Raw genomic sequence first — 14783 nt, forward strand, 5'->3', positions numbered from 1 at the left:
CCCACCAATCACTGCTGCGTGCCCCGTACCCTCCCTCAATCTCTGCTGCGTCACTCCACCCCCCACCAGTCACTGCTGCGTCACTCCACCCCCCCACCAATCTCTGCTGCGTGCCACGTACCCTCCCTCAATCTCTGCTGCGTCACTCCACCCCCCCACCAGTCACTGCTGCGTCACTCCACCCCCCCACCAATCACTGCTGCGTGCCCCGTACCCTCCCTCAATCTCTGCTGCGTCACTCCACCCCCCACCAGTCACTGCTGCGTCACTCCACCCCCCCACCAATCACTGCTGCGTGGCCCCTCCAGGACCGGAACCTCGATGATACTTTATAGAAGTCCTAAGTGCTAGTGGTTCTCTCAGAATTATTTAATACTGATGTTGACCCCACTGCATGATTTGCTGTGTCTCGTGAGTCTGAAATGTCATGCCTATACTGGTGTTGCACAACTTGTATAGAAATCAGTGACTCTATACTCCGCTGTTCAAGTGGCAAGTAATATTTTCTGAATCCACAAGCAAATGAAGTCAAGTTGCCTAAACTTCAAGACTGTTCTGCATGAGTCATAGTGCCAATATCGGCAACAGTTATCACAACACACATAAGTACATAAATAAAAACACACGACACTGAATGTAAGTGGAGAAATATTGCTGCAGGTTTATTAGCATAATAAATATGCAAACACGGTGGGTTATCTTACGGGCGATCCCAGGGCAGGCCAACCCCAAGCCGCCTGCCCGTCTGATAAGCCTAGAGTCACCATGGCAACGCCAATTGGTGTATACCAAATGTTGGGAGGGTCCCCCCCCTCCCATCCGTGGACCTCCAGTCCACATGCTTCACACGCCCCCCCGTGATGGGTGGGCGGAGCATACATGGCAGCCCCCGGTTGCTCAGACCCACAACCGCCTGTCGGTTAGCGGGGCGCCGTAGGTCTTCCAGTGGACACGCTAAAGATCCCTGGGTATCCTGGCTTAGCACCACACGGTGCTGCTGCATGCTATACCCCTTGGTATGTGCAGATCCTGGATCGCCCTGTAACTCCTCCTGCAACACAGAGCGGACAAGAGGGCGAGGAGGGGGCGGGGACAGCATATGTACCCCCCTTTGCTCCTCCCCGCCGGAAGCAGCTACCTGTCTGGGGTCTCCCCTGGTCAGACCCAGGGACACGACCTCCCACCCCTGTGCCTTCCTGTGGCACTAAGGCGGCCGCCCTCAAAGGGGCGGGCCGCTGCGCAACCCCTCCCCCGGGCAGCCTTACAGACCATCCAAAAATAATTTCAAAATTGTCATGTGTCTCGCTGGTGCTAGCCATTGCCAAGAGTAAAAGGCTTCGAGCTGTTAATTGTTAATTCTCTTCCAATAGTTCAGTGCCCCGGAACGGATTTCTGGTTGAAAACCTGAACGTTTGGAGCTTGCTGACACTTGGAGAGCCATTAAAAAACATGGATATTCCAATTCGTATTTTTTTTAAGAGACTTGGGTTGGCAATACTTGGTTGCTCTAGAAGTGGAGCGGTGGAGGTACCCCCAACCAGGCAACATATGGACATGGCAGTCACCCCTTCACCTATAGGCAGCCCCAGCCTCCCTAAAATGGCGTTACTTTCTCGGATGACCAATGACCATGTTCTCCTCTGCTGATTCTTTAGTCTTTCTGTGGTCTCTTTTTTTTTTCTTCCAGGACTGGGAGCACAGGGAAGAGGAAGACAACCTTCTGATCGAGAGGATTCTGCTACTGGTTAGGAACATTCTTCATATCCCTGCTGACCCCGAAGAAGAAAAGGTGAGAAGACTTGTTTTATTTCTCTTGTTCAAACCCATAGGGAAAAGGTGCAGTTTCTGAAAATTCTCATACATTAAGTCGTCTCCAGCAAAAGTTGGTAGACATTTGAAACCAGCTGCATGGCTAATGTTTTGCCTTTGCTTTAGCTGGGCGTGCAGCCCCTTTAACTCTAAGAGGCTGAGGCTTTCCCACTCTCAACACTGAGCGCTTTGTTTGCTATTTGGGAGATTTCGCGGATACACCATAACTTTTTTTGACATAAGGTGTCCACACCAAATTAGTGTCCTTCCCCCCCCCCCCCCAACATACAGGGGATTTTGAAGATAGCCAAGGCTAGTGGATTCCGCTGTAGGGAACCGAGAATATAGCCAAAATATGCCTACATTTTGTGTTAATTTCTTTTTTTTGAGGGGGGGGGGAATGGAGAAAAGAGTGCTGCGCAAGAAAGCAAATTATTTTCTTCTAATGTGAGTTCCTCCCTCAGTGGCATACATCATGGGGCAATTGCAGAATCTACACCAGCCATTGATCAGTTATTTAGCCATACGCATTGTGCCTCTGTCCACCATAGCATAGGGCAGTGTGTCAACCCACCCACCATGGCCTCTTAAATACTGTGTGTAGGAAAGTATGATCTGCTTCTTATGGTTACCCCCACTTTTTGCTTGATGTAATTCTGTTTTTGACTAGTCTGACTGGAATCCTGCAGTTCAGGACCCCAGTCCATCTGCTTTCTCCTTAAACTGTAATGTGATGTACTTAGGTACAATGCAGAATGGATACTGGGGTACCCTTGTCAGTCCCTAGTATATAGTATCCATGTACCCCGGGCATAGGTACGCCTGAGGTCTCCCATGGGCTGCAGCATATATGAAGCTGCCCATGAGAGACCATTCAAAATGGAACTACAGGCCTGCCATTGCAGCCTCTGTAAGTTGGTGCATGCACCACTTACTTATGATACAAGTTTACTATATCTAAGGGTCACTGCACTTAAAACCTATACGTCACCCCTATAGTAGGCCTTTATAATCCTGAAGGCAGGGTGCTTGGTTCGAAGTGAGAGGGTGCCCATGCATGAGCAGGCAACCCCTGCAGCCTACGGAGTCCATTCTCCCGGGTTGTCAGTGAAGCAGCCATATACTATATAAAGTGGGGCATTTACGTGACCACGTGATGACCATCTTGAAAACGGCTGCAACTTACCCTATCATGTTTGGTGTAAAGCATTTTGAAATCATAACCCCCACACTGGTAACCGGTGTGGGAGGTATGATTCCACCCACCAGGAAGGCCTGTCATGGGGCCCTCTGTGTTCCCGGTACCAGCCTTCTAGCTCCGGACAGCACAAAATGGTTGCTGCTGACCAGAGACACATTTCTGCCCCCCTGCTGCTGAGCCAATCTTGAGCAGGGGAAGGCAGAACAATAAGCATCCTGTCACAGGGAGGTGTGACCACCTCCCAGACAGGATTTAGTGTATTAGGGTGGGTGGGTGCGCTTACCAGTGCCTGAAAACCTGCAGGAGGGGCACATTTGGTGTCCCTGTGCATAGTCCAGTTCAAACCAGTCCTGGGAGCCGTTGGCTCCCGCCCTGGTGCGAAACTGGACAAAGGACATGGGAGTAACCTCCCTCCTGTCCAGACTCTCCCCTGGGAGGGTCCCCTGAATCTTTCCAACCCTCTCCCGTGGGTACTTAAGGGTTTACCTGGTTGTAGGACCGTAGATTTGTCATGGACAAGATTCAGAACTGAAACCACTGCACTTCGACTTCGTCTCCCTCCTCAGTCTGCTGCATCGTCTGTGCCTATGCACCGTACAGGATCCGTGCAGGACCATGGCGCATCCAAGACACCTGAAGATAATCTCCTTTGGAGTGAAGGAGTCACTCCCCTGCATTCACAGGCACCGCAACACTGCTGACCGGTCTGCTGATCCCGAGCTCCTATGGACTCCGAAAGGCTCAGCAACACAGGTGGATTTCTACGTCCTTCGAGGTCCGAGCTGCCCTCTCACCGAGTTTGAAGTCAGAATCCCTCGTGGGGGCTGCAATACTCGAACCCCCTGTGCACCGAGTACTTTTGCAAGTGCATGTACTTGTTGGCAATTCTGCCACAAGTGCATTGGGCTCCAAGTAGCCCCAACCTCTGGCACCGTTTCCTACAAAGATCTTCATCCATCTTGATAAGTGTGGACAGCATATACCAGGCCAGCCTCTCACACTGTGGCCATACCAAATGTGAATGGCTGAATAGCTGATCCGTAGCTGAAGTGAACTCACCTATTGCCCCTTGATGTATGCTGTGCTGGGTGGAAATAAAATGGGACTGGCACAATAACTGATCAGTGGCTAAAGTGGCCTCACACTACTGATAGGGGAGGGGACACCTAAAAGCTCCAGAGCCTCAGGTACAATAGAAATGGCCTCCATAGTTGTCCTTCCTTCCGATGAAGAGGGCACAGTCTCAGACCCACCAGAGAAGGGAAGACATTCAAATATAATATATTGAACTCCTGGTGGGACGACCATCCCCAACATTTTTGATGTCCAGGATGCACCAGGAACCACCCCCTCCCTTCCTAAACAGCACATCCCTGGTGCCTAGTGGGATCCCTGCTCTTGGATCGTGGTCCAGCTGAGATCTACAAGCAGGGAGCAGTTTCAAAAAGGCATCACTAAAAAGAGGAGGCTATCCCCTTTCCACTATGCCATTTCAAATTGTGTACTGCCTGGGGTATTCTGAAAGCCCTAAGCAGCTCAGAAAGTATAAGGGGACCCCTGCTCACAAGGATCCTGGTGCGTCCGTATTTTTCAGAAGATAATTAAATTAAGCCAGATCATAAGAGAATTCATACTGGGCCAAGACGTCTGGGGGAATATGGTGCGAGTTGTGAGAATAGATATGTTTTTCTCTAGTTTATATCCTGCTGAAATTAAATCTGCAATCGGTTAACACTTTAAAAAATGACCATGTTGGCTCATGCTGTGCAGATTTTTGCAGTGGTGATGTCTCTTTTTTTCTCCTTCATGGCAGAGCGTGGACGATGATGCCAGCATCCACGATAAGGTTCTCTGGGCAGTCCACATGAGTGGCATGGATGACCTTATAAAGTTCCTTGCTAGCTCGCAAACGGAACAGCAGTGGACCATGCACGTCCTGGAGATCGTATCCCTGATGTTCCGTGATCAGAAATCGGAGCATCTTGCTGCCACCGGCCAGTCCCGCTCAATGGCAGAACGAGGGACAGACATGAAGGAGCTGGAACTGCTGAGGCAGCGGGAAATTGCAGAGCGAAAAAGCAGAGTATTTCAGAGGGCATCCAGGTGAGATCTATAATAGGCAGGGCAAAAAATGCTCTGTTAAAACCTAGATGGGGCCGAAGTAGGTGTTGCCCAAGTGAGGCTAGGAAAGGGCAGGATGGAGATGATCTGGAAGAGACATAGGCTAATGTACAGGGCGGATCAGAATTTAGTTTTGTAATGGAGGAGAGGATGCCAGCACAACTAAAGGCTGGCACACTAGTGAAGGTTATCCACAGCAGCACCTGAGCTCAAGTTGAGGGCAAATTGCATTGAATCTGTGTTATATTTCTCTAATAATTTTCTAGAGCCCTACCACACTTGGAACAATGGTGGAATCATAAGTTTACAGGAAGCCTTATTCATTTTAGCGACCATCAAGGAGCATGTTAGCTTATAAGTCAACCTGTCCACCATAATAACTTGTCTTATTGTGAGTGAAAGTAAATCTTTCTTTTGCTGATCAGTCATTCTCAGCCTTCCTTAGCCTGACATCTGATTCCACTTTACAGGCACTCAAGGTTTGGAGGATCCTACGTTGTTGAGGGTTTAAAAGCCATTGGCGACCGGGACGTAGTGTTCCACAAAGGGCTACACAGCGTAAGTTTCAGATTCTGTAGGAATTTCAACACATGAAATGTCTTGTATTCAAAATAAAAAGTAGCAACGCAAAGTTGAATACAGATCTGAGTTGTACACCGATAGGAATTACGAATTTCTAAAAGTAAGACTGTAAAGAGAATTTTGTACAATGAAGAGAGGTAAGGAGATAGTAACGTTTACTATTCTGGTCATTTTTTTCTAGAACTGTACAGCTAATTTCTATATCTGTTTTTTCTTTTTCTTTTGGTGTCATTTTAGTTCTCAAGTACGCTAAGTGAGAAGTGAAGTTTAAAATATTAAATCTGAGTGGTGTGCGCTAATTTCAAGGGTCAGGATGGTTTCGTTTTTGTTTGGAATGTGCCTCTTGACTGCATTAAAAGAAAAGAGATGATAAAACAAACCCACGCAACGAGCAAAACGAAAGACAATCGTCTTTGCTCATTGTATGGCTTCGTTTTATCACATCTTTTATTTAAGGTATTAAGCTGGGAGTTATGTTTTAATGTTAAAGTGTTTTGTATCTGCCCCAAAACTCTGTCTGCTGGTTTAGATTGTGGAGGGTGGGTTGGGAGGTCTGGCTCCTCTAGCAGTGTCGCAGAGGCGTTTTGGGACTGTAATATCAAATTATGACAACACTCCATGAATTGGACGTCACTTTGTGTCTCTGTTCCAGACTCTGATAGGTGTGTGGGAGTCTCTCAAAGGGCAGTTTTTCAAACTACCACACCCTCTCCCTTAGGCTGCTCATGATTGTTAGAATCTCTTTGTGTTATAGACATGACATACAAGGCCAAGCTTTGTAGAAAATAGATTCCAGTTTAGGTGTTTTGCTGAACAAATTGCAAGTCCTTTCCAAGGTACCTTAAACTCAAAATATGATAAACTGGCACCAACAACTGCAAACTGTATCAAAAATACATCTTTATTACTTGGGCATGTGCAATTTAGACCTAGGAGGGATAAACCGATGTAGTGGCCGATTACAAGTGCCTTGAAATAGGAGAAGCCCTTTACCTTTAAAACTATTCATTTCACCACTCATTTGGTGCGGTTAAGTGGCTTGTTGGGTTGAGTACTTGACTTCTCTACAGTTGAACAGTGATAGGTAGTACGGACTCTGCACTTGGAGAGAATGGGTGGTTTGGGTGGGGGTTTATGGAGGCTCTCCTGAAAACACGTTCGCTCTGAGAGAGCCTACACTTCGAGCCAACCTTCAATACCACCCAGTCTTTAAATGTACACATTCCTAAGAAGAAAACTTTTAACTCTCTTTAGTCAGTGCAGTACAATCCTGATTTTGGTATCCGCTGGTGACCGGTTTAGTTGTTTTCGGTTTCTCAAGATCTGGTGCTAGACATGTGGCGAGTTGTCTATTCGGGTTGTATTTATTTGTCTGATAGATACTTTGTCCTGCTGATTCCTTAGATTAGGAATACCACTTAACGCAGACTGGATCTGTAAACTTTTTTTCTCTCGGTTGCTCTCCAGCACCTCCAAGAGGGGCCTTGCGACTCCAATTGCAGCCACCCCTAAACATCCCATACCCATATAAAGTGACAAAACTGGCCCATATGTAATGCTGCCTGGCACAATTTCATTGGTTTGTTTTTTCTCTCCCTACCGCTATGGCTCCAAATCACTTCTTTGGTTTGCACCAAATTCTTCTCAATTCCCAAGATGCTTGTTCAGCAGATTAGGTCAGGTGTCACCTTCTATGGTATTGGTGTTTTAACCCTGTTGAAGTTTCAAACAAATGTCCCTGTAAAGCTGCCCACAACATTTGCATACGGTACCTGGAGCCTGATCACAGTTCCTTGATGTGCTACTCCATCTGCTTGGATGCCCTCAAAAGCCATCAGGGAAACCGTTATTCTTGGCTCGAGCCCTTCAGGAGAACCTTAAATGTCCCTTTCCCTCCCTTGGGCGAGTCTCCTGATGGAGAATAACCCTTTACAGCGTTCTCTCGTAAGAAGCTTAAGAAACATCATAGAAAAGAGTAGAAACAGTCCTGCTCCCAGGACTTATACGGGAAATACTTTGCCATGAAAAAGATTCATTGGTGAACTCCACTTGTGTCCTTGTGAATTTGAAGTTCAATCAATCAATCAATCATAGCATTTGTATAGCGCGCTACTCACCCGGAAGGGTCTCAAGGCGCTGGGGGAGAGGGGTCCATTACTGCTCGAAGAGCCAGGTCTTGAGTTGCTTCCTGAAGGAGAGATGGCCCTGGGTCAGCCGAAGGTGGATGGGGAGGGAGTTCCAAGTCTTGGCTGCCAGGTAGGAGAAGGATCTTCCTCCGGCGGTGGCTCTGCGGATGCGTGGTACGGCGGCAAGGGCGAGGCTGGTCGATCGTAGCTGGCGGGTGGGCGTGTAGAAGGTCAGGCGGTTGTTGAGGTACATGGGGCCCAGGTCGTGGAGAGCCTTGTGTGCATGGGTGAGGAGCCTGAACGTGATCCTCTTGCTGACGGGGAGCCAGTGCAGGTCTCTCAGGTGGCCGGAGATGTGGCTGTGTCGGGGGATGTCCAGGACGCGTCGTGCGGAGGCGTTCTGGATGCGTTGGAGTCTTTTCTGAAGTTTGGCTGTGGTTCCGGCGTAGAGGGTGACGTGTGCCTGGGTGACCGTCCTCCTGGTTTCGGTGGGGATCCATCGGAAGATCTTACGGAGCATGCGCAGGGTGTTGAAGCATGATGATGATGAGGCGGCGTTGACTTGTCTGGTCATCGAGAGGGAGTAGTCCAGGATGAAGCCCAGGTTGCGTGCGTGGTCCGTTGGCGTTTAGAGTGGTGCCCAGGGCAGGAGGCCACCAGGAGTCGTCCCAGGTGGTGGGCGATGATCCCAGGATGAGGACTTCCGTCTTGTCTGAGTTCAGTTTCAGGCGGCTGTTCTTCATCCATTCGGCGACGTCTTTCATCCCTTCCTGGAGGCTGGTTCTGGCGGTGGCGGGGTCGTTGGTGAGGGAGAGGATCAGCTGGGTGCCGTCGGCGTAGATGATGTTGAGGTTGTGTTGGCGTGCGATGGCTGCGAGGGGGCTCATGTAGATGTTGAAGAGGGTTGGGCTGAGTGATGATCCTTGTGGTACGCCGCAGATGACTTCGGTGGCGTCGGATCTGAACGGGGGAGGCGGACTCTCTGAGTTCTTCCGGCGAGGAACGAGATGATCCACTTCAGTGCCTTCTCTTGGATCCCGATGTTGCAGAGGCGCTGTAGTAGGGTGCGGTGGCAGACAGTGTCGAACGCTGCAGAGAGGTCCAGGAGGATGAGGGCCGCTGTTTCTCTGTTGTCGAGCAGGGGTCTGATGTCATCGGTGGCTGCGATCAGTGCGGTCTCGGTGCTGTGGTTTGCTTGAAAACCGGACTGCGAGGGGTCGAGGGATCCGTTCGTCTCGAGGAAGGCGGCGAGCTGTCTGTTGACGGTCTTCTCGATGACTTTGGCAGGGAAAGGGAGGAGCGAGATGGGGCGGAAGTTCTTGAGGTCGGTGGGGTCCGCTGTTGGTTTCTTCAGGAGGGCACTGAGCTCGGCGTGCTTCCAGCTCTCCGGGAAGGTGGCGGTGTGGAAGGAGGTGTTGATGATGTCCAGGAGTTAGGGTGCGATGATGGAGTCGGCCTTGTTGAAGACTTGGTGGGGGCAGGGGTCGGTTGGAGATCCGGAGTGGATGGTGTTCATCGTGCGGGTGGGGTCTCCGGTGCTGACCGGGGTCCAGGCGCAGAGGGTGGTGGTGGGGGGCGGCGGTTGGGTGCGTGGTTGGTGCGCCGAAGCTGTTGTGTATGTCGGCGATCTTGCGGTGGAAGAACGAGGCGAGTGACTCGCAGAGGTCTTGTGAAGGAGTGATGTCGTTGTTTCCAGCGCTGGGGTTGGAGAGCTCTTTGACGATGCTGAAGAGTTCCTTGCTGTTGTGGGCGTTGTTGTCCAGTCTTTCTTTGAATGCTGTCTTCTTGGTGGTGCGGATCAGCTGGTGGTGCTTGCGGGTGGCGTGCTTGAGGGCGGTCATGTTGTCTGTGGTCTGGTCATGGCGCCAGCCTTTCTCGAGGGTGCGGCAGTTCTTCTTGGAGTCCTTGAGTTAGTCGGTGAACCAGGGGGCTTTCTTGCTGCCGGGTCTGCTGGGAGGGTTCTTCTGTGGTGCGAGGTCGGCGCAGGCGGTCAGCCACTGTGTGAGGTTGCTGGCTGCTTCGTTGGGGTCCGTTGTGCTGGCGGGAGGGTTCTGGCTGAGGGAGGTGGTGAGCTGCTCAGTGGTGATCTTGCTCCAGCTCCGGCGAGGAACCTGTTGCGGGTGGTGGTGGGTCGTGGTTCTTCTGAAGCTGAAGTGGACGCAGCTGTGGTCAGTCCAATGAAGTCCGGTCGAGTGGCTGAAGGAGACGTGCTTGCTGGAAGAGAAGACTGGGTCAAGCGTGTGGCCGGCGTAGTGGGTGGGGGTGTTCACTAGTTGCTTGAGTCCGAGGTTGGCGAGGTTATCCAGCAGAGTGGTGGTGTTGCAGTCCTTGTTGTTCTCCAGGTGGAAGTTGAGGTCCCCTAGGAGGATGTAGTCAGCGGAGGGGAGGGCGTGCGGGCTGATGAAGTCTGCGATGTCTTCGCTGAATTGTGTGCGTGGTCCCGGGGGTCTGTAGATGAAGGTGCCTCTGAGAGTGGTCTTTGGGTCGGTGTGTATCTGGAAGTGGAGGTGCACGGCGGCAGTGAAGGTGTTGTCGGAGTAGGTCGTGATGCGGATGGTGTTCTTGTGTACGATGGCGATGCCTCCTCCTGTCTGGTTGACGCGGTCCCTCCGGGTGATCTTGTATCCGTCCGGGATGGCTATGGCAATGTCGGGCGCTGAGGAGGCATTCATCCAGGTTTCTGTGAGGAAGGCGACGTCTGGCGATGTTGTGTCGAGGAGGTTCCAGAGTTCGACGGTGTGTCTGTGGACGGAGCGGGTGTTGAGCAGGATGCACTTGAGGTGGTTGTTGCTGGTGTTCGGCTTGGCGGGTGCGGTGCAGGTCCGGAGGCAGGTGAACTTGCAGGTTTGGCAGGTGAAGGTTCCGTGGGCGCGTTTCGGGATGACTCGGTAGCAGGCGGGGTTCCGTCCGGCGTTGAGAGTGGCGGCGTCGTAAGTCCGTCGTGTGGGCTGGCATCTTCGGGGGCCAGGGGTCCTGGCGCTGGGTGCGGTCCATGCGCGGACGGGCGTAGACGGGCTTGCCTTTGGCGCGCCTTCGGCGCACAATCGGCGCGCCCGCTGCGCGTGACCGCTGCGCGTACGCGCGGGCTCCATATGAGGCCAAGTGGGAGGGCGGAGCAGCTGGTAGGCGGGAGCGGAGCGGCCAATCGGGTACAGAAGGAAAAAGGGGGTGGGGCCGCGATGGAGCAGCGTCGGGGAGCGGGTGGGGGCACCAGAGGGATTAGCGAGGCACGCTAAACAAAACAAAAGCACAAGTGAATACAATGCAGGAGTTAAAAACACAAGTACAGGAACAAAGATACAGTGGGCACGAAAAATCGGGCTAAAAGGGAGCAAGTACAGAAAAAGAAGCAGTGAACATGAAAAACGGGCCAAAAACGGAGCAGGGACAACGAGCCGCAGCGAGGGGGCACCGCTGGCGAGCCGTTCGGCGTGGGGGGTGTCCAAGTTAATAGTGCTGCTTGGATCACAATGTGTACTAACCGTTCTCAAAGCCAATGCTAAGATATTTCTCTTCCTTCCCATCTTTCATCTTGGTTTTCAGTTTAAAAATTACAGCCACGATCTTGGGAAACCGGTCAGAAGAGTTCCAAAAAGAAAGCAAGAGGCTAAGGAGACAACAAAAGAACGACGCTCTGCGCTGAATGTCAGGCTCTTCCTGAAGGAATTCTGCAGTGACTTCCTGGAGAACTGTTACAACCGTCTCATGTATATCGTGAAAGTGAGTTAAACCCTTTGGTGTGGTGGAAACATGAGGGTGTCACGGGACATATGGGGATGTGACTAGCTAATGTACCAGCGATATTTCCAGCCATTAAGTCAATGCATCTCCGTAAACACATCTATGTGCAAGCTGCTGCCATTAATTTGCACTTGTAAGTTGTTACTGCAGCACTGTTGTGCACGTCTTACTTACAGATAGTCTTTGCAGGGATGGCAGTGTGATATCAAGTAAGCGCTCATCCTTTATAAGGGGGTGTCGTTTTGTATCGAGTCAAAGCTTTCCCCATGTTTAAAGTAACAGACTGATTCCTGAAGTATTGTAACATTAGCATTGAGCATGCCTGAGGAGCGTAATGATGACTGGGGCTTTCAAAGGTGTCACAATATTGTGATTGTAGCTGGTGTGTTGGCTGGGCTAGCTGGTGAGAGCTAATTTGACGAATGCCCCATATTCTGCGAATGTGTGCGGAAAAGAGCACTAATGCCTAGTTTGTTTTTCTTTTCACTCTTCTGAAATAGGAGGAGTGTTCCAGTTCCGACTAGTAATTGGATATAAATTGATTGTACAACATTCTATTTATGAAGTTCTGTTTATGTATTAAATTATAAAACTTTGATGATAGTTGTGCACCAATTTTTAACTCATCAAACTTTAACCCACAGACCTATCATCTATTAGACAAACATGGGTGCCCAAGTTAAATACAGAGACCCCTGTTAAAGTGTAATCCTTTCTGTTGTCTTTGATCCGCAGGATCACCTCATGCGCGAGAAGGCCCAGCAACACGATGAGACCTACTACATGTGGTCGATGGCTTTCTTCATGTCCTTTAATCGTCTTTACCGCTTCCGGCCTGAGCTGGTATCCGAGACCGTGAGCATCCGCACCTTCCACTTTCTTGAGCAAAATCTCACAAACTATTACGAGATGATGTTAATGGACAAGAAGGAAGCAACTTCATGGTCTAAGAGGTATGGTAATATCAGCATGTTGCGAATGTGTGGCAATAACAGACTGCCTCGATATAGTTGGCTGGTTAGGAGGTTTCTCAGTTGTGATATTGGAGAAGGAAAAGATGAAGAAATGAGGATGGGTGGAATATTTCAAGTGGTTTCCACTATTGGTTGCCTTTGCCAACTGAAAAACGCCTGTCTTTTATTATTCAGCCTCTTTTATTGACATTTTTGTCTTTTCTTTCACTTGTCTGACCCAAGAATGCATCTGGCATTGAAGGCATACCAGGAGCTGCTGACCACAGTTCACGAAATGGATCTTTCTAAAGATGAGGCGGTCCGTGACAGCAGCAAAATTATCAAGAGTGAGTCACTTGATGATGACTGCATCTTGGGCGTTCCTAGCGGGTGCGGGTGTAGTTTGCTTTGCTGAAAAAAAGTCTACCTTTGAAATTTGGTTTGTGCTGGGGACTTTCAGCTCACTGTTGATTTTAAACATAGGCTCTAGTGACCGTACAAGATATTTGAAGTATCAGACTGTTGGGGAAACTTGCAAATATTGTATGGGCTTTTGGATCGTATATGATGTTTAAATCAAAAAGTGTGGTCAGTTGACAATGTCTTCTGTACTGATTTAAAACTTTGTCTTGTCCTCTGATCTGTTTCTGTGGTCCCTTGCCTTCAACAGACAACATATTTTACCTTATGGAGTACCGGGAGCTCTTCTTGGCCCTCTTCCGAAAGTTTGACGAAACCAAGCAACCACGCTCATTCTTGAAAGATCTGGTAGAGACCACGCACCTCTTCCTAAGGATGTTAGAAAAATTCTGTAAGGGGAAGAACAGTTTAGTCGTCCAGGTAAGACTGGTCATGAGAGAAGATGGTAACTCACCCCCAACACTTATCTCTACACATCCAGTGCGATTGACTACCACTGTGCGTATGGAGGGGATGGTGGAATTGGTATGTGAGCTTGTTCGTTCAGGAGTAGACTACAAATACCACCCACTATTTGTTTTGCTTTATACAGTTCAATTGGTAGTAGCCCTTCGTAGTCCAAAGATTGGAGTCTAGGATCTGTTTTATCCTGTCCACTCGTTCCTTTACCCAACAGCACTTGGCAGTGCAGTCCACGTTTGTATTTATTGGCGCATGTGTGCATTTTGCACTCTGAAAATAAGAGGAGTGGGATTCTCTAAATATAATATTCTCCTTCTGTGCCCGCCATATTCTAAATCTCCCACAAAAAATATGTATTTTAAACATTGCTGTAATTTTTGTGGCCTGGTGCAAGGAATTAGAAGCGGTCTCCCCTAACCCCCCCCCCCCCCCCCCGCCCCTTGTTTTTTGTGTGTTTTTTCCCTTCCTGCTTCAAATATTTGTGTTATTGCAGAGGGACCTTTCCCCATATCTGCTTTTGGGTCCACCTTTAGTGTGGTTATCCTTTAACCTAGCATGCTACTCATACGTGATCTCTCATGAGTGACTCATTTTTTCCAGCTATTGCCATAGCAATCGAAAGTATGAATTAGTGCAATAAGTACTGCCTACAATAGGGATTGTCAACGTTTCTAGTTCCAAAGAATTTAACCCCAAAAAAGAATTCCTTAAACAAGACACATTAACTAAATGTCCTGGGCCTTTTACTTTCTAAATTCACTGCATCAGCATAGCCTTTTGCCATTAAAGAACAAAGTTAACATCTTTTAACAGATATTTTACAATCAATGGAAAAAATGTGGGGTAAGAATGAATTTTATAGGCGGTGAATAAAATGTAAATATAGGGTACTGGGCCACAGAAAATTGACAAATCCACTGTTTTGAAATGATTTGGTAGTAGACCTCCAAATTAAATCATTTAGGCAATCTTTAATAATGAGAAGTTTGAATATTCCAAAAAGCTTTTGTTCAGCATTCACCGAAACACATCATACTTTGTTCTTTCTTCTTTCAGTCTGAATGGTTTAAAAGACCTGACCATTTCATGGAAACAAAGTTTTGGAGTCACAGCTACTTATTGATGTTAACCAAGCAAACTATGTACTGGTCACAAAGCATTATGGTACAAAAAACAAAGCAGTGCCTGACAACTGCTCGATACGTGCTGCACAGTTTTCCAGCAGTGCACAGGCTGCTATTGCACACTTTCACTGCAGAAATTTCAAATGGTATGTTAAATAATTCCAAACACACCAGCTACAGCCATCTTCTTTTTACTCTACCAGTGCCTTTTCCTGTTACTTCTTTATAGGTATGCTTCCCAAAT

The 14783-nt window shown here is 49.0% G+C and overlaps 1 protein-coding gene across 3 annotated transcripts in view; it reads left to right on the forward strand.

The window, feature by feature from the left end:
* TIMELESS (timeless circadian regulator) overlaps nt 1-14783 on the forward strand; it is a 318102-nt gene that overhangs the window by 79706 nt on the left and 223613 nt on the right. For all 3 annotated transcript variants that reach the window (XM_085600891.1, XM_085600892.1, XM_085600893.1), the window contains exons 6-12: nt 1688-1789; nt 4824-5113; nt 5602-5689; nt 11383-11559; nt 12316-12533; nt 12777-12880; nt 13204-13373. In XM_085600891.1, the coding sequence (XP_085457017.1) occupies nt 1688-1789; nt 4824-5113; nt 5602-5689; nt 11383-11559; nt 12316-12533; nt 12777-12880; nt 13204-13373 (1149 nt within the window). The remainder of the gene's footprint in view (nt 1-1687; nt 1790-4823; nt 5114-5601; nt 5690-11382; nt 11560-12315; nt 12534-12776; nt 12881-13203; nt 13374-14783) is intronic.

Source organism: Triturus cristatus, chromosome 4_2 (genome assembly GCF_964204655.1).
Source record: "Triturus cristatus chromosome 4_2, aTriCri1.1, whole genome shotgun sequence".
Lineage (NCBI taxonomy): Eukaryota > Metazoa > Chordata > Amphibia > Caudata > Salamandridae > Triturus > Triturus cristatus.